Below are 19289 nucleotides of genomic sequence, written 5' to 3'. Positions count from 1 at the left end.
AATGTCACAAGACATGAGAGTACTGGTCTTACACCCATTGAGGTGCACTTTGGGAGAAAGCCTGATTTTGAGTTGGCCAAGATATTGAGGTTGGAGAGCGTGGAGGAGGTTCCTCAGGATCTATTTGTACAGCTTGCTAGCGAGAAGCTGGTTAAGTCTGGTCAGAAACGTGCTAGGATAGTTCAGAATAGGTGCTCTGATAGTTTAGAGGTAGGAGATGAAGTATTGTTGCGAGTGCCTCACCCATCTAACGCTGAGGATAAGACCATGTCTAAGTTTTTTCAATTGTTTAAGGGTCCTTTTATTGTTGCGAGAAGGATAGGGAGGTGTGCATATTCCTTAATTGATGCTAATAGGAAATGTATTGGAACTTATAATGTGTTCAATTTGAGGAGATACCATCGGGATCCCTAATGTTGTATATTGTATATTTGATGGGTAGTTTGAGGAGCTGTCCTTGGGCCATCAGCCACCTGATTTGTGTTGTTTTGCCAACATTTGCATCTGTTGGAAAACAAAGGGGGAGTATTGTAACCTGACAAACCCCGGTCAGATATTATTATTATTATTGTCATTATTATTATTATTATTATTATTATTATTATTATTATTATTATTATTATTATTATTATTATTATTATTATTATTATTTATTCATGTGTATATTTCATTTATGTGTGTATTTAGCCGTCGCGGCTTAGTAACGCTTTTTGGAACTCTCGTTATTATGGATACTCTCTATATTTTATTTGGGACTAGTGTGTTTCGATCACTCAGTTTATCTCCCGGTTGTGTACGTGACGAGTCTCCGAGCGGGGGTTTACGTGTTGACGGAGCTGAGGTGGAAAATTCCAGGAACTGGGCTATTTTAAGATGCTGTTGTGTTGGCTTGGGCTAGTGTGGTGCAAGCACGCGTCGGCAGTTGGAAGTTGCAGCTTACAGTATGCAGATGTGATACTGGTGGTAATCGGAGAGGTGTTTTGTACGAGTTGTGGGAAGATGTCCCATGCCATGTTGGGAGTTCGAGATCTGCTGTTGAAGGAACCAGGGAGAAAGATGCTGGAGTGTAACAACATTCTATGGTTATGAATGTTAGCCATATATAATTCTACGGAGAGTCTACGTAAGGTAACGTGTTGGGCCTTTTCAAACTATACCAACGCCATCAGCAAAGTGGAGTCCATTCTTGAAAAATGAGTCATGACTGCGTGTGAATATTTTGCGTTGCGGAATAAACTGAGTACCAGTTATTGAGAGAGAGTTATTTCATAAATTAAGACATTTATTATTTATATCAATATTCTCTTTATTTTGTTATATATGTTCAAGGGTGTATCACGACGAGCTCTGCTCGGATTTCTAGGTAAATACAGGTTTAATTGACTAAGTATATTGTATGAGATTAATATATATTCTGTTTAATTTCTATGGGTGGGGGAAATTACCAGATGGACTCCTTTTCCAATATTAATTTTTTAGATATCAAGTGATTCAGATCTCCTTGTCACAAGGCAACGACCCTGAAGATGAGTTTCAACAGCCGGCAAAGTTTAAGAATTATTTATTTGTATATTTATGGCTCCCAAATTCCATTAGTCATTATTATTTATATTTATATTTAATAAAGAGATTTCAGTGCTGATGAAGGGAAAGAAATTGTCGCAATAATAAATCTGAAAGTTTGTATATTTTCCAGTCTGTGCTTTTCCGCGTATAAATATTTGACTGATGGGGTAAACCTAGGCAAATTTATTTCTGATATCTTTCTTTAACACGTGGGTACATAATATATTTTTTACAAGTAGTTTTACGTCGCACCGACACAGATAGGTCTTATGACGATGAACGGACAGGAAAGGTCTAGTAGTGTTAAAATGGGAAAGCAAGCAATACCATTTTCAGGACTGCCGACAGTGGGGTTGGAACCCACTATCTCCCGAATACTGGAGACTGGCCGCACTTAAGCGACTGCGGCTATCAAACTCAGTAATTTATGTATGACTCTATACCAGGGCCTCTCAGGGTGCATGCGCTTGGTGCATGCACTGTGCACAGTGCAAAAGATGACTTCATTTGATTGACCAGAGTGCAGACCCCCACTCCTCGATTAGGAGCAAGAGAGCTGTCTCTCTCTTTCCCCACGCCTGTCTCGCTCGCTCGCCCTGTCTCCCTCTTCCTCACTTGCTCCGTAGCGCTCCAAATCCCAGCCGAGTTGAGCCGAGCTTAGCTGAGTAGCCCAGAGGCGGAGCGTTGGTCCGAGCCGAGCCGAGCCGAGTGGAGCCGATGCACTGTGCACCATAGGAACTCTGCGCCGATGTTTGCTCGCGTGAGATTTTGGGCGTTTAAGAGGCCCTGCTCTATACAGTACAACGTAGTCCAGAAGTAGCCTTAACATTAACTCTAATTCTTTACTCATTTATGTATATTAGAAAGAAGTACTCATTGATACTTCCCTATGGGACCGCTCTCTTAATAATCACAGGATCAGATAACACTTCACCTATTGTGAATGACTGAGTTCTACTTACGAGAAATTAGGCCACTCATTCAACCACTCGTTTGTCTAATCCAATAGCCCTAATTTTCGTCAGTAACCCCCATGATCTTCCCTATCACAAGCCATGGAGATGTCAATAGCGATACAGTCCATTTGACTTCCTGAATCTAAAATGTCTGTCATATTTTTCTGGTATCCTTTAAGTTGAGCCCCGCTGGAGTAACATTTCCTAATCCAGAACTGACTTGTATCAAACCAGCTAGCAATCTCACAAATGTGTCTAATATAATCAGAAAATTACTTTCCTAGAACTTACGATCAACGCATGTCAAGCTGACTGGTCTGTAGTTACTCACTGTAAGTTTAACACCCTTTCTCTTGCACACTGCGACTACTATTGCAACTCTTCATTGATTTGGAATCGCTCCTTTATGCAAGCAGTAATCAAATTTATCTGATAAGGTACTCTCAGTACTTAGAAATTGTAAAAAACTGTCACGTCAACGACGAGTGGTAGCCAGTTGTAGATGAAGAAATAAGTAAGTGAAATGTCATATTTAATTACAATATTCCGGCAATTTTAATTCTGAACAAATCATTGTTAGTCCTAAACCAAATTGGTAATTTCCTTTAACAAGTCTATACTGATTTGATAAAGTATTGCAGCCCTTCATACGTGACATTTCTTTTCACATTTCACTATTGTGAAGAAAGTCTGGAAAAGATCTCTCAAATTATTTCTGTCCTAATACATTGTATTTATTTTGGCACATAATTTGTTTTATGATGCTGAATACTCTTCTATATTTCCCGTCCTGTTGAAAATCTTCTGACTCACGACCTATCTTCCAACTTAAAGTTGAGTGGAGACACAACAGTATTTATAACTGTGGATTTCATCTTCAGGTCCTGCTCATATTCTATCCGGAAGGCGCGGATTACCTGGAAAGAAGAAACATTATTTGAGCATGTTTGGCACAAGTTATTGGAAACAATATGACAGATCGAATATAATAAAACCTCATCTCTGGAGGTCCACTCATTTAACAACGGTTCCGCTGCAATTCCTCTTGTATAATTTTTTAGCAATACTCGAAATAACAGACTACTGCTACTACTACCACTACTACTACTACTAACACTGTGACGTCCGTCTCTGTAGCGTAACGGTTAGTGTTATTAGCTGCCGTCCTCGAGGGTCCGGGACCGATTCCCGGTACTGTCAGAAATTTAAGAATGGCGGGAGGGCTGGTATGTGGTTGAAATGCTTCATGCAGCTTACCTCCATTTGGGATGTGCCTGAAAAGGGCTGCACCACCCCGGGATGAGGATACAGGTTTACTTTACTCTTTTTTTAACACTGTGGCAATTAATTCCTATATTGTGGTGTGGCTGTAGATGACTACAATGTCGTTGAAGGATGGCAATCTCGTTGCGGCAGCGATGATCTGTGCGGGGACATCAGTGAGAATTGTTGAAGCTCGCGATAAGTCAACTACAGTGAAGGAGATGGAGTTCAACTCGCAAAGGCACAGGTACGCAGGGTGATCTGGAAGTGGAAACTACTTTCGCTGGCCTATAAAAATACTGGAGCCGGCCACTGGGAGTTTGGTCTTGAGTCAATCGCGACTGAATTTTATGGGTTACGTGACGGTTTCCAATATGACTGCGATCAAATCGGTAACTTCACAATAGAAAGGTAAACTTGGGCGTTATGAAATGTATAGCCAAAGCTTTTTTGTGTAAGTGGTCAGGGTACTGAATTTAGGTTCAGAAGACTTGGGGTCAAATACTTATATCTTAGAAACACAATGGTTCGCCCCTATTTCAGGGGCCCTTAAGTTCGTTCCTTCTCTACATAGAGTTAGTATTAGGTCGCCTACGCTGTCCTGCGGTTCAGATATTTTCGTGTTCTGTATGGTCAGCGTACTAACCTGCGGTTCAAAGGGTCTCGAATTTGGTTCTTCTCTAAAGGATGTTAATGTTAGGAAAGGTGTCCAGTGAGGTGTGATTGGCAGAGGAACCGTCAGAAAACCATTACTTTTCCTTATTTTCCTACCCACATGAGCTACGAGCTTAAAACTTATAACAATAGATTCAAACAGTATCATAACGTACTGTATCTGTTTTATTTACTTGTGCGACTGCTGTATTTCGCATTAGCCTCCGTACTAGGTCCGTCTTTTAGGCCGATGAACCTGCAGATTTTGATAGACTGGTGGATAACCCTGGCCTCTTTACATCGATGAACCTATAGTTCTAGGTATATTTTGCACATTAATCCTGTTTCACGATTCCCAGATTTGAAGCGTATTGCTTGTCTCTTATGAATATAGCTTCATCCCAAGTTAGGTGAATGCGGCGGCTACCTTATGCATATGACGTTTTACTAGGTCTGTTTTTTCATGTGACGACCCTGTAAACCTCGGTATGTTAGGTGATGATATTGCCGCTCATAGAATGATGACGATATAGTTTTAGACCATTCTTTCACATTAGCCTATGTATCGGAAACCATGATAAAGGTAGTTCGGTTTCCTCCCGTTTCAAATTATACATTGTTAGTTTCCAACGTTAAACCTACCTTTTTATCTAAGTGCTTTCAAGAAGCATAAAACGATCACGGCCACAGATCTAAGGGTTAGATTTCGTAGATGACAATTCATCCTGAATGTAGTTTTCCCACATCTTATTCGGTTTTCAAGATCGTTTCGTGTAGTGATTCAGACTCGGTTTGAAGCAGTTTTGAAGAACATCATTGTGGTTATGAACGGGATTTCATTTAAAAACGGTAACAGTTAATGCCTCAACGATATCTATAAGCAATTCTTTGTACCAGCCTATTGTTCATGGCTCAGCTCAGGAAACCCGCGGAGATACTGTTTGCTGTGTGCTTCTGAGGAAAACACAGATCTCCTGCTAGTTCAATGAGCCTTACCAATTTCACTGTAACGTCATCTGCCAATAGGATCTATCTCCTCGTTCAAATTTGATCCAAGTCATCAGCACATAGATTCATCATATTTCTCTCACTCTCACGAGTTCAATGAGTCATCACTCACCCTGCTGTAACATCATATTCCAGAAAGTTATAACTGGTATGTTTATGAGCCGGCCCCGTGGTGTAGGCGTAGCGTGACTGCCCTTTACCCGGAGGTCCCTGGTTTGATTTCCGGCCAGGTCAGGGATTTTTACCTGGATCTGAGGGCTGGTTCGAGGTCCACTCAGCCTACGTGATTGCAATTGAGGAGCTATCTGAGGGTGAGATGGTGCCCCTCGTTTAGAAAGCCAATAATAATGGCCGAGGGTATTCGTTGTGCTGACCACACGGCACCTCATAAACTGCATGCCTTCGGGCTGAGCAGCGGTCGATTGGTGTCCATGGCCCTTTGGAGTTGTTGCGACATAGGGTTTGGTTTGTTGGGGTTCAGTTTTTGGTATGTTTATGTACAAATATGCATTCATAATATCTGTATTAGTATTCGGGAGATAGTGGGTTCGAACCCCACTGTCGGCAGTCCTGAAGATGGTTTTCCGTGGTTTCCCATTTTCACACCAGGCAAATGCTGGGGCTGTACCTTAATTAAGGCAACGGCCTCTTCCCTCCTATTCCTAGGCCTTTACTATCCCATCGTCGCCGTAAGACCTATCTGTGTCGGTGCGACGTAAAACAAATAGCAAAAAAAATATATGTATTAATAAGACAACATGTTTCGAAATTATTCCTTTATTTATAGGATTTAATGTCTGCAAACCCAGTAGCGTCTGGAGGTTGGAAGAGAACAAGAGTTAACCAAGCGAGGTCATCAGTAAATAGGAAGGCAAAGAACCTCATATCATCATCTTTGCATTTTTCCCATCTTTGTGCGGTCAGCCTTCTTGCAGTGTTTCCTCCACTTCATTCGATCAACAACGTCCCGAGAGCTGACTGTGGTGAGCCGCATGTCATCTCTCACCCTGTCCAGCCAGCTTGTTTCAGGTCGCTCTCGAGGTTGGCGACCCTCCATGTTCAGTTGAAGGGCAGTCTTTGCTACAGAGGTTTCACTGCTACCGAGTGCTTGCCCATACCATCGCAGACGTGTTTCACACATTTTCTCTGTGGTTGGGGAGACCTTGCACTCCTTCCACACAGCATTGCAACTGATATGGTCTAGTCGAGTGAAGCACTGGACCACCGTAGCATCTTCATTTCCATTGCATGAAGTGCCTATTCATGCTTAGATGTTATACGAACCTGACATAAGTAGATGTAATGACAGACTCGGCAAGAAGCCCCGTGGCTTCAGTTAGTTCAGTATCAAGGGTGTCACAATTATATTAGTTTTCCTGCCTTAGCACCTGAATAACTACTTTTCTGCCTTTTGAACTTTCTCCGCTAATTCTGCTGTTTTTACTGTTCGTCTGATGTGTTCATTTCGGTTCAGTCTACTTACTCCAAGCATCCATCTCAAAATCTTCATTTCTTCCACTCTCATTCTGCCATCTTGTGCAGCGCCGGGGTCGATACCAAGTATGAGTAAACTTCTAACCAGCCTCTGTTAGGAAATGAATGAGGTCGGTTCTTATTTTCAGTAGCTGCGAACTGAGTGCAAAGGAGGATGAGATCGATATTGTACATTGTCATTTCTGATCGCAGCGAAACAAACAGTACAGATTCTTTCTTCAAACCGTAATAGCAATAATACGGAAGGTCGTTCGGGGTCTCTGGTGACGAGTTTGAAGGCCGCGGGCGGCGCTCTTATCATCTTGAGCACGTCAAAACGCTGAGTGATGATCACGTCGGTACTGAGAACGTGTGTGAAGAGTTTCGTGACATTAGCTGCAACGGTCCGGAAGCGGATTGACCCTTACTGGGAGGGCTACATAACGGCCATTTCCGATGTTAAATATAGGTATTCTGCAATCCAAGGAATGTACAAGAAGCATGATTGTAACAAACCCCGCTCTATTTACTGCCGCTCTAGAGACAAAAACAATTATCAAACATTTTTACGAAGAAGGCCAGGAAAGTTTTCCAAGGGGTTTCATGATCATCGCTGGATACTGCTACAATGACAAGTAAACCATTCGCCGTGTCGCTAATAGTGTGAAGGTGAACTCTACGTCCTGTCAGCAAGAGGTTTTAACACCCATTTGCAACACAGACATCCCAGCACTGTATAGGAGGGTAACAAGTCAAGTATGGGTGCATCATGATAAAGCATCTAACCACACCTCTCGTTCGACTCATCTCTTCTTAGAGAGAATGGAGATGGAAAATCACCCATGTACTTCTGGACTCCTAAAAAGGCCCTGAGAATATAGCCTCTGGAAAGCCTGTCAGGAGGAATGGGATAAGGTAGACATGCTATCTCTGAGAATGACATTGTCGAGCTATAGCTTAAATGCTACCTTTGTTGAAGACTTGGCATTTCATAAGATAATTACCCTTCAGACATCGTCCTCAGAATTCTCCAACGTCTTTCTGTATAGCAATCTGTTCATGCCTTGAGCAGGATTTGCGAGACAAATCTCATGGCTCCCACAACCGGTAACGCTTCGAGTAACAGTAAACGAGACTCTCGCCTTCCCAAGCACACATCTCCCTTGTTTATTCTCTTCTAATCCTGCTCTACGAAGATCTCTAAACTTCAGTAGTGAGAAAATGTTTTTACAATGGTAGACTCAGCAATGTGAACCATAGCAACCAAGAATAACACCTGTTCGAGCTATACTGTACACCAAAAACACTACCCGATCGCCTTAGCATTCATAAATCAAACCAGTACTCAATTCTGTTGGTCAAGTGAATCCTAGACCCGTAATATTAAAAGAAGCGTTTTGATATATAGGGCTGGACGGAGGAGCATTACACCTGCAATTATACAGTGTTGCCACATTTCTGCATTCCTTTCTCCCTCCCTTTGCTTTAGGATCACTTGTTCGTTCGTTCAGACCGCTGTATTCTGTCGTACATAACACAGAAGTGAGAGGTTTGGCAACTCCAAGCAACACGAGCCGGCCAGCAGGCTTATCTCCATGGCAACCGCAACCATAGCTCCTACCCCATTCTTTCCACCCAGGTAGGCAGTAAACGGATATCCTTCTAAGAACTGCCGGAACGCATCTTTCATTATTACGACTAATGAACCAAATATACCGTTCTAAATATCCTCGATGTCCTAATAGAATGAAACCATGTCGTTTTAAGTAGACGGAATATCTCTTTACCTCCCCGGCTGGTCAGCCCTTCAAACATTACTCACAAGACTTCCTGTGGAACTAAATTCCAACATCTCAACATTTCTGACTGTTATTATTATTGTTATTATCTTCTATAGATTTAAAACACTACGCTGATTTTTTGTGATCGCGAATTTGAGAGAACGGCTGAACCGATTGACATTGTAAAGCATTCTGATTGAAGCTCTTGGACTGTAGATTTGCAGAATGTCTTTAAAAGCATAATAATATCTAGCCTTATATTTTTTAATTATTAAACAACAATGTAGCATTCTGATTGGCGAAGCCGCTCGCCAGTACTTCAAGCGCTCCTGCCGGTCCACTTCCTGCCATGTGCATGAAGGGAGGCATACGATACGAGAGGGAAGGTGGAAGGAGGCAAGCACGCATGCGCAGTCGGAAGCACTTCCTGGTCAGCTGTTCCAGTCTGTGTTTGTGTTGCAGAGAGTCGCTTATTTCAGTTCATCAGAAGCTATTAAGAGCAATTTTACTGGCTCTTTGTAGCTCTCCCTATATTTGCTAGCTTCAAGTGATTTCGGGTGAATTTAAACGTTTCCTTCTCCATGTTGTCTCTCGCTATATTTGTTAGCTTGAGTGATTTCGTAGGAGTTTTAACATTTTTCGAGGCGTAATTTTAACACTTAGACTTTGAACGTCCTCCATTTCGGTAGTTAACGAAGTGATTCCTTACTCCGTGTGATACTAATGTGCTAATTTTCAATTTTGAATTCGCCGACATGGTAGTTATAAGAAACCAGGAATAACATCCAATTATTAATGAAATCATTGACATGCTCCAACAAAACAAAACAAAACAAATGTCAAGAATAAATTTTTCTTCGATGCTCCCGGGGACACTAAAATCCATTTAGGATATATAATACAAAAGTGCTTCAGTTTAGGGCTTGATATTATGTCAGAAACGTGGACAGGAATAGCTTCTGTTTTGCTGCCCAGTGGTTGAACAGTGCATATTACAATCTAAATGCCTCCAAATTTAAATGAGAGTTCGGTGTCTGCATTGAGAATTAAATTCCAATACAGCTGACGATATTCGATTAGCACGGCTCAATAGGGCATAAAGCCCCAATGGCAAATAGTCATTAATTAATTAATTAATTAATTAATTCATTCATTCATTCATTCATTCATTCATGTGTGAGTGAATCGTGTTATAAAATATATCATTTCATTCTTTCTGGGAGGGAAATTTGCATTCCTGGGGGAGATTTCATAAAGATTTTGCCTGTTTTACCACAAGCTTATCGCCAAACAATTATTTACTTATATTATACTCTCATTTTTGGCCCTTCCTCAAAATACGCCGCTTCCGTAAAAATATGTTGAAAAAACTTCAAAAAACAGAATTCGCTGATTTTTTTGCAAGAAATCGGTAAGGGCGACTACCCCTCTGTAGATGGTCACGGATCAAATGCTACTGAACTACTAGCCAGAATTTTAGCACATGACGATATCGTGACTGAAATGTATAACAAAACGTTCACTTCTGCGAAAGATGTCATCTTCTTCTCGTAAGTTGCCATTCATAATTTTAAAACCATTGGACTTATTTCCAGTAGTACAAAACCACACATTACCATCAAAATTATAACATTGAAGAAGAAAGCTAGCTACTTCAACATCCTACATAATTCCTGAATCCTTTGGAATTAATGGTTTGCCTCCAAATATCTTTATTCTACAAATTGGAGCAATAGTTATGCTCCTTAGAAGTCTGAACGTTTCCCAACGGCTCCTAAACGGAACCAGATCAGGGCCTAACTGTAAGAAGTATGTACGAAACTGTTCAGATTTTCAAATAATAAATGGAGATAAAGCTAGCCAGAGAGCTCTAATCCCTCGAATTGACTTAACAATATCCGATAAAAACACGTCCATTTTCTCTCAAGACGCATCAGTTTACAATTCGCTTGGCATTTTGTATCATGATCAATAAACCTCAAGGGGCATGACCATAAGAACAATGCATAGCAGTCGTCTTACCATTTAGCCATACGCCCGATCCATTGAGTTGGGTCCGTAGGACCAATATATAGCAGATATCTTGCCCATTAGCGCGGTGTATATATACAGTATATACCCATAATATCAATTTAATGCAACCATCTTACCCTTTACCTCCTGCGTCTGTTACCACTTATTTTCTCTACCCCTCCAATACGAGGTCTAGTTAAATGGTAGGAACCTGAGTCATGTAGAGTTTACGTATCCTTACCCTTGCCACGAGACATTCGATCTCCATCTCAGCAAAGCGACGGCCGACGCACATCCTGGGACCAAATCCAAACGGTAAGAATACGAAAGGATTTGCCTTCTCTTGCAACTTATCTCCTTTGAGCCAGCGTTCAGGGATGAATTTGTCAGGTTGCGAGAAATGTTCTTCTGAATTTGACATGTAAATGCTTGGAACCATTACGGTGACCTGGAAAAGTAAGAGATAGAATCATGGAGTTTGATTTGCTCGTCATTATCGAATCTTAACCAGATTTTACTTCATTTTCAGTGGTGTTAAGAATTGGGAAGGAAGAACTGTCAATGTCACATATTTTGGTATTTATAGATTTATTAACCTGTAAAATAGTTAGGTAATATTCGATTAAATTAGTGAATCACTTATTAAATTTTAATTTTATTTATTTATTTTTTTATTCCTGACTTACATTTGTGGCCAAGTTAGGGCTCACGGCCCTCTCTTACACTCAACCACTATAAACAATAAAATTTAAAAATGTAAACATAAAAGTAAGACAGAAATTCTAAGAAGAAATAATACTACAGACAGATAATTCTAAGACTAAGTTAAGCCTACATATCAACATATAACAATGGACGTATATTATCTGTAACACTAAAATGGACGCAAGATCTCAGTGAGTGGTTTACCTTAATGTAATCTGGAGGATATATTATTAAAAAGACTCAAAACCAGTTTTTTTAATTTTGGAAACCTCTTTTGAAACAATCAAACATAATATTATACTTTATCATTTGATAAGTAATAGAGTTCGTGTGCTTTTAACATATAATCACTGTAACCAGACATGTTTAAGTTGCAATAAGTGAAAGTAATAGCTATCTTATTACATTATATCTGGAGTACTAAGGACGTTATTTCTTGTTGCAATGATACCTATAGAATAATATTATTGTAATTTATCAGTCACTATACCAAATTGGTCTATGTAAGTGAGTGGCCACAACGACATTTGATGGAGGACCAGTTTCAAAGTACCATATGGACTGGATATCCATAGCCACAAAGAATGCTAATCTACCAAATAAATTTGTGGGAGTGAGACACATTGTGAATGTGCAATATTGTTTGAAAAGTATATGATATATAGAAGTATTATTATTATTATTATTATTATTATTATTATTATTATTATTATTATTATTATTATTATTATTATTATTATTATTATTATTATTATTATTATTATTATTATTATTAGCGTATGATGCATACAAGGCAGTAAGAACAAAATATTATGTACAATATACAGCAATTTACAGCATTAGGACCAAAAGGAAAATAACTTTAAATTATGGATTGCAAGATATTTAGTACTTTTGGATTGGCAGCATGAAGATCTTCCAAGGACCTAGGATACATATGTAGAGGGAAATCCTATACGATATGCTTGATGGTTTGCACAACATATCCAGTCACAACGAGGCGAGTCTATCCAGCCCCAGTGATGTAAGTGTGCACTGATTCGGGCAGTGCCACATCGAATTCTGTTCAGTCGTGATCAGATAGCCCGAGGGATATGAAATCCAGTTAGTTTTATGGTGGGGTCATGGATTTCAATCAAACCACGAGGTGGAAATTTAGACCACTCATCCTTCCATAAATTTTGGGGGGTCAGACCGAGTTGAACTAAGTTTGATAGCCGTCTTGCAGGCTGGTTTTCGTGATTTAAAACCTGGATATAGTGATTTGGTTGACGTCCTGGTGAATTGGGAGAACGTTATTCTACGCGAGGAATGGACAAGACTTTGCTGTCTCCTGATGTGAGGTGGAACAATATTACTGGTAGCCACTGCGATGGAGGGCAGTGAAGAGTGCCAGCGATTATCCTTATTATCTGGCGGAGTTGGATATCAATCAGTTGGCAGTAGGAGCTGTTCAGCCATATTCCTGCTTAATATTTAGCTGGAGAGTATACGATAGCCAAATCAGTAATTCTGAGAGTGTTGGCATCAGCACCCCATGATGTTCCGGCTAACATACTGGGTAGGTTATTACGGCTTTTTAGTTTTGCAGCATATTTTTTTCATTATGATGGCTTCAAAACAGTGCTCTGTCCAATATCACCCCTAAGTACTTAGGACAGCAGTTGTACTTCAAATATCGGATCTCAAACATCACTCTAGGTTGGTACTTTGCCTGCAAGTTGCTAAGGTGAAATGTAGTTACCTCAGATTTGGAAGGACTTATTCGAAATCGGCACTTTCTGAAAAACATCCAGCTTCTTCAGGTCTTCATTCAAAATATTCTCTGATTCTTCACAGGAGGTATTCTGGACTGAAAGACTTATATCGTCTGCATAGATGAACTTACGGGGTACTGTTTCTGGCAGATTGTGAATGTACAAGTTAAATAGTATAGGGGATAAAACTGATCCCTATTGTAGACCATTACTGAGTAAATGGAACCTGCTTTTGGCATTTACACTTTGAAACTGGTATAGCCTGTTACACAACATATTGTTGCTGATAGTGACAGTTTTAAGACAAAGACTTCTCTTTATGAGTTTGTGAAGAAGTCCTTTCCTGAGAGGTCGAGAAAGGCGGAGACACTCTTAAGTTTCATCTCAAAGTCAGTTTCTAGAAACGTAGTTGAGACAAGGACTTGATCAGAGCAGTCACGTTTTGGGCGGAATCCAGCTTGTTCGATGGGAATCACATGCTCAATTGCAGGAACAATTCTATTCAGTATGAGCCTTTCAAGTAATTTATAGGTTACGCTGAGTAAGGGGTAATTGCCCTGTAACTTTGAGGCAGCTGGGGATCTTTTCCTAGCTTCAGTACTGCAATGATTTTGGTCTTCCTGAAAGATGATGGTGAACGTCCTGATTGTAAAATGAAGCTGAAAAGTTTGCAAGCCGTCGTTTCGTAGCTGGACCATATTTCTTGAGAAACTCATGATATACACTAACAAATCCCGCTGCTTTTCCAAACTGAAGAGCATTTTTAGACTATTTAGTCAAAATATAGTGAAGGTTTAACCTGATGCTTTTCAAAGCGAGCCCTTGAACAGTGAATGGGAAATGTTGTCATCCTCCGTTTGTTCAAAGGGCAGAATGAACGTAAATTCTTTTTCTGTGGATGTACCGGCTGCTATTGCCGCTTAGGATTTCGAGGGTCAATGGCCTGCTTCATGTCACTGTCATCTGTACATTAGATAGTTTTCATTTCAAGGACATCTTTTCCCTCATTAATGCCTTCATTATTTCTTTATCAGTTTTGTCAAACAAATTTCAATTTCTCTTATAGCCAACGTGCAACACCACTCTGTGCATGTTGTAGTTATCTTCTGTAGACAAAAAAATTTATTTGAACTTATGAAGTGTATTTTGATTTACATTAACACATAGGTGATGCACCTCTCATCGGTTGGCTGGCAAGCGCGCCCAGCTTATCTGCTTCCCTTTGACTCATTACTCCCCACTCCGCGGCAGAGCGACATGGACAGCACTTCGCTTACTTTATCCGTGCATGACACAATTATCAATTAAAATTAAGAAATTGGTAATTAAGAATTAAGGAAATAAGTTTGTAGCTTATGACATGAGGTGTTGGAAATGTTCTACCCTTGCAACCATACATTTCTGGCATCGTCTTAGGAAACTCCTATTCAATTTTAACCTCTTCGTAGCCCGTCATACTGAGCTCTTCGAAACCCCAGATTCTCATGCAAGTCTCCTTAGGGATTTTGTATCCTACATTCTAATCTTTCTGAAATGTAATTTACTTTTTCCTCGTTAAGTTTTGTACACGTTTTTCAACACTTCGCTTCTTATGGAGTAAATAACAATTTGTTTACGAGTTTACGCACGGTTCCTCTATGTGGATGGCTAAAAATGTAATTGTCTTAGTAAGATGTGTTGGAGAGCAGTACGATTAATGTTTGATAACTCAGTATGCCTACATTTCTGTAACCATGTAGTCATAATCTTTTATTTCCATTTCTCTGTGAGAAATTAATTCCTGAATGTTTGTGTTGTATGTCCTCCGCTCTCTTCGCTCAGCGCCAGGCAGCCGCACCCACGCAAGCGTGGATCATTCGAGACTCGACGCGCAGTCTTCAGTGCGCGTGTCTGTTACGTCGTGTGCAGTATATAAGGAGCTCCCTGTCTGTCACTCATGAGGATTCTCCCCAGTGTCCTGCTCCAGAATACACTGAACGTCGAACACGGAGGCTACTCCTCTTAAAAATGTGTCTCGACCAGGTGGACGGAATTCTGGTAGTATGAGGTTTCACCTCAGGTCACTACTCCACTTTCCCGTTCCTTCATCCATGTCGAGCCCCGATGTTGTATGCCACACATCCCCAAGCTCACTCAAGCTCCGACACACACATTAGATTCTCTAATTGTGAACATAGCTTTCATTTAGTACAAGCTTTCAACTATCACGAACTATATCTTTCCCAAGAACTATCTTTTCAAGATAGCAGTGAGTGTAAATACATTCAGAGTGTACATAGTGTATAGAAACAAAAACTCTCTCAAGATTAATCATCTACTTTGCTTCAAGACAATTTTATGTTTTATTCCTGTACATACTGTAGAATTCTGTGTGAAGCAAATAAATAAGTTGTGTTCTTGTAAACCTTATCTTGTTTACAACAGTTTGACTAAGGGTTTCGTTACAACCTGTACATATACATACTTTTTTCATAAAATGCTCGGCCGATGGTCTAGAAGTTAGGCTTCTTTAAACAACAAGCATCAACAAGCAGAAAATGCTATATGTAAAAAGAAAATCTAAATATTAAAATTATACAGCTCATTCCAGTACACTGAAATTAAAATAGACGCTAAATACAGATGTATGTAATTCAAATCTTCTTCAGCAGGGGCTCCGTAAGTAAGAGGTCGTAAATTCAGTAATTACTAGGTGGTTGAATACTCACCCCTTTGGGAATGGCGTAGTTGCCGATAACTAGCTCGTTCTGCGTTTCCCTGGCAGTCCCGGAAACAATTGGGCTTATCCTAAAAATGTACAGAAGATCACTTATTTTTTAAATATAACGGTTATTCAAACAAAAGGCTGACAAATATTTAAATCAGTTTCACGGGTACACCTTGAGATTGAGGCTACCAAATTGATAAATAAACTAGCCTATTTTCCAGCACATTATCAAAGTTCCATTATTGTTACTACGAATAAATCTGTTGCTACAGTACTATTACCATCATGCCTTACCTTTTGTCTACCTATTTCATAAGATATGAGGTTTAGAAAAGTGAAACCAAGTCTCTAATCACGAATTGTACCTCTGGTTTGCAGTTCATCAGACGAAACAGACATTTTCCCAAAAATATAACTTTGAGTTGAAAGTGAAATTTGTTCAATTTTCTGGATTGTGCACATCTCCCCACTGTATGAGCTCCTGACGAGGGGGTGTACTGTATTGTTTTACACTTTATTTTTTCTACGTCCGGGTATGGTTCATATTTCACTTTTGAAGGTTGTGTCGTGTAACTAGTGACGTGTTCCACCCTTTGGTAGCAACACACACACAGGGGCCTACGAATGCACTCGTCATAGCCATTTCATAACACACTGTCGGCGTGCGAGCAGACAACACGGATAGCAACCACCAGGGATAGCGCTACACGACTTTGTTCCTATGGGAAGAAGGCTTGACCACTGCAGACATTCATCGGCGCTTGGTGGCAGTCTGTGGAGAACATGCGCCGTCACGGAAAACAGTTTACAACTGGGTGGAAGGTTGGAAAACAAGGCGCACATCGGTGGACAAGGGAACCAGTACTGGAAGGAATGTGACAGTGTCAACACCAGCCAACATTTCCCGGGTCGAACAGGTCATCCAAGGAAACAAATGCATCACATTTATGGAGATGTGGGCAGCCAAAGCGGATCCTGCAGGGCCACTTACAATTTTGGAAGGTGCCGTCTTCGTGGGTACCTAGACTTAGTCTGCAGACGAAAAGCAGAGGCCTTAGGACGTGTGCAGAGAACTTTTGCAACGCATTGATCAAGATCCAGCCGTCTTCATGGCTAGGCTTGTGACTGGTGATGAGACATGGTCCATTTCCATAAGCCATAAACAAAACAACAATCGATGCAATGGAAGCATAGGGGCAGTCCACCAACAAAGAAATATCTACCAGTGCCATCAGGAGCATGAAGAAACGTCTGCGTCATCGCCGTTTTGCGGATTTTGCAGAACTGGACACAGCTGTCAAGGCATGTGTAGGCGGCACTCCGAAAGAATGGTTTCAGGAAGGTCTGGATAGAGTGACACATCGATGGCAAAAGTACATACAGTTACAAGGAGATTTTGTTGAGAAGGTGAAGTAACAACTGATGTGTAATGTAATTCATTTGGGTATAAAAAGTAAAGTGTAAAACAATATAGTACGCCCTTCGTATATATATTTTTCACATATCGTTTCATTTCGAAAATATTTGAGGGTGCACAATTTGGTGGAACATTCTGTATACAGCTTGTACTAATTACTGAAGAATTCATACCTCATAGACTCCTTTATACATGCTCGGAGGTACTTCATTTCTTCTAGTTTCGAAGATGTCAAAGGCTCATCTTTAGAAGGAAGAACTCTCTTCAATTCCTGAAAAAGCTTCTCTTGTTTGTCTTGATTTCGTGCGAGATAATGCAGAGTTATGGCTGATGAATGGGAAGTCTGAAACATAGTCGCAAGTTTGATATTAACATCTAAAATAACAAGTGTAATGACACATCAGAATAATTAGCTCGAATAGCATTTTAAATAGATAAATGCTCATCTTAGTAATAATATATATTCACTGTTTGCGTGTCTAATAGCGTTTCTTCAATTCGTTGAATAACTTTGCCGGAAAAAAAAGTTTGCTACATCCTCAATGACAACATAATTTTATTCATAAGCGATATGGCAGGCATTTCAACATAGCAGGAAAATATGATTACAAATTCAGACCAAATGAAATACACATATCACAGTAAAGGGTGCCCAAACAGTCGCATAATAACACAGTGTATCCTCCTCTGGTGGAGTGTATTCACGCATGCCGACGTTCACCAATATGCCGAATGGCATCCTGCGATCGATTGTCCCAAGCATTTTAACCTTTTTATCCAGTTGGGCAATGGTTGTTGCGATCTCTGGAGAACGCTCCATCATGTCCCATACGTGGTCAATTGGCGAGAGATTCAGGGATCTTGAAGGCCAGAGCATTTGTGGTACACCACGCAGAGCACGTTGCATCATATCATCTGTATGTGGACGTGCATTATCGTGTTGAAAAATCACATCAGCATCCTGTCGAAAAACTGGCTGTAGCACGCGGACAACAACCTTTCCAATGCAGTGGGCACTGGTTACGTTACCCTACAGAAACACCATAGGTCTGTGTTACATGTGCGCATTACACTACCTGTGAATAGTACCATAATGTGTGGAATACCGCGAGTCTCCGCTGCTTTTGATTAGTACCGCAACATTACACATAGCATGGTTCTACTTTCCTAGCGATAAATACCATTATGAGGGGCTGACAACCTGGATTTTGGACCCGTTTCGACTATAAGTATAATCGATTCAGCATCGTGCTATAGGAGTAGTCCCTCGGTCAGTAATACTATTGTTTCGTGCCAGCTTCTGAGCACGTGAGGCACTGTGGGTCGGATCCACTGATCGTTTTAAATTCATATCCGTCCATCCAGTCATTCTTCGTCCTCATGCTTTGAATTCTGGTCAGTGGAGGATTTTGGACTTTTAAGTTGTCATTTCACTTCGTCTCATTTTGTACCATTAGGGGCTGATGACCTCGATGTTAGGCCCCTTTAAACAACAAACATCAATAAATCAATCAAACGTGTACTTCCATTACTTGTATTACAGACAAAACGTACTCTCGTCACTGAAGAAAACAGAGCGCCATTCCCCTGTCCATTCGACTCTTTCACGACACCAGTGTAGCCGTGCTTGTTGGTGTCGTGGTGTCAGTGGGTGCCTGTCCAGAGGCATATGTGATCGAAATCATGCTGCAAGTAGACAGTTCCCAATGGTTCTTGGTGACACAGCAGGGACAACGTGTGACCCGATTTCGTTCCTGGTTGATGTTCGGTCGGCCACCGCTGCCCGTATAATGCGCCGTTCTTGTCGTGCATCTGTATTACGGCGGGCGTCCGGAGCCTAGTTTACGGGTATGGGAATGTTGCACTGACCACTGCTGAAAGCAGCGACACACCACAGATACATTGTGTCCAAAATATGAAGCAATCCATTGGTATGTCCATCCATCTTCCCACAGGCCCTCAGTACGACCCTCGTTGTTCAACAGGAGC

At 40.7% G+C, this 19289-nt stretch overlaps 1 protein-coding gene across 1 annotated transcript in view; it reads right to left on the bottom strand.

The window, feature by feature from the left end:
• Positions 1-3053: 3053 nt before the first annotated feature.
• The window catches only part of LOC136872294 (probable cytochrome P450 49a1), a 93886-nt gene continuing 77650 nt past the window's right edge, over positions 3054-19289 (bottom strand). Inside the window, exons 9-12 of the mRNA XM_068227316.1 lie at positions 17474-17643; positions 15885-15963; positions 10956-11162; positions 3054-3439 (exon numbers count right to left, since the gene is read on the bottom strand). Of these exons, the coding sequence (XP_068083417.1) occupies positions 3332-3439; positions 10956-11162; positions 15885-15963; positions 17474-17643 (564 nt within the window). The 3' untranslated portion in view covers positions 3054-3331. The remainder of the gene's footprint in view (positions 3440-10955; positions 11163-15884; positions 15964-17473; positions 17644-19289) is intronic.

The sequence above is a fragment of the Anabrus simplex genome, chromosome 4 (genome assembly GCF_040414725.1).
Source record: "Anabrus simplex isolate iqAnaSimp1 chromosome 4, ASM4041472v1, whole genome shotgun sequence".
Lineage (NCBI taxonomy): Eukaryota > Metazoa > Arthropoda > Insecta > Orthoptera > Tettigoniidae > Anabrus > Anabrus simplex.
The sequence above is the reverse complement of the archived record's forward strand: the minus strand, read 5'-3'. Positions and strand labels throughout refer to the sequence as shown.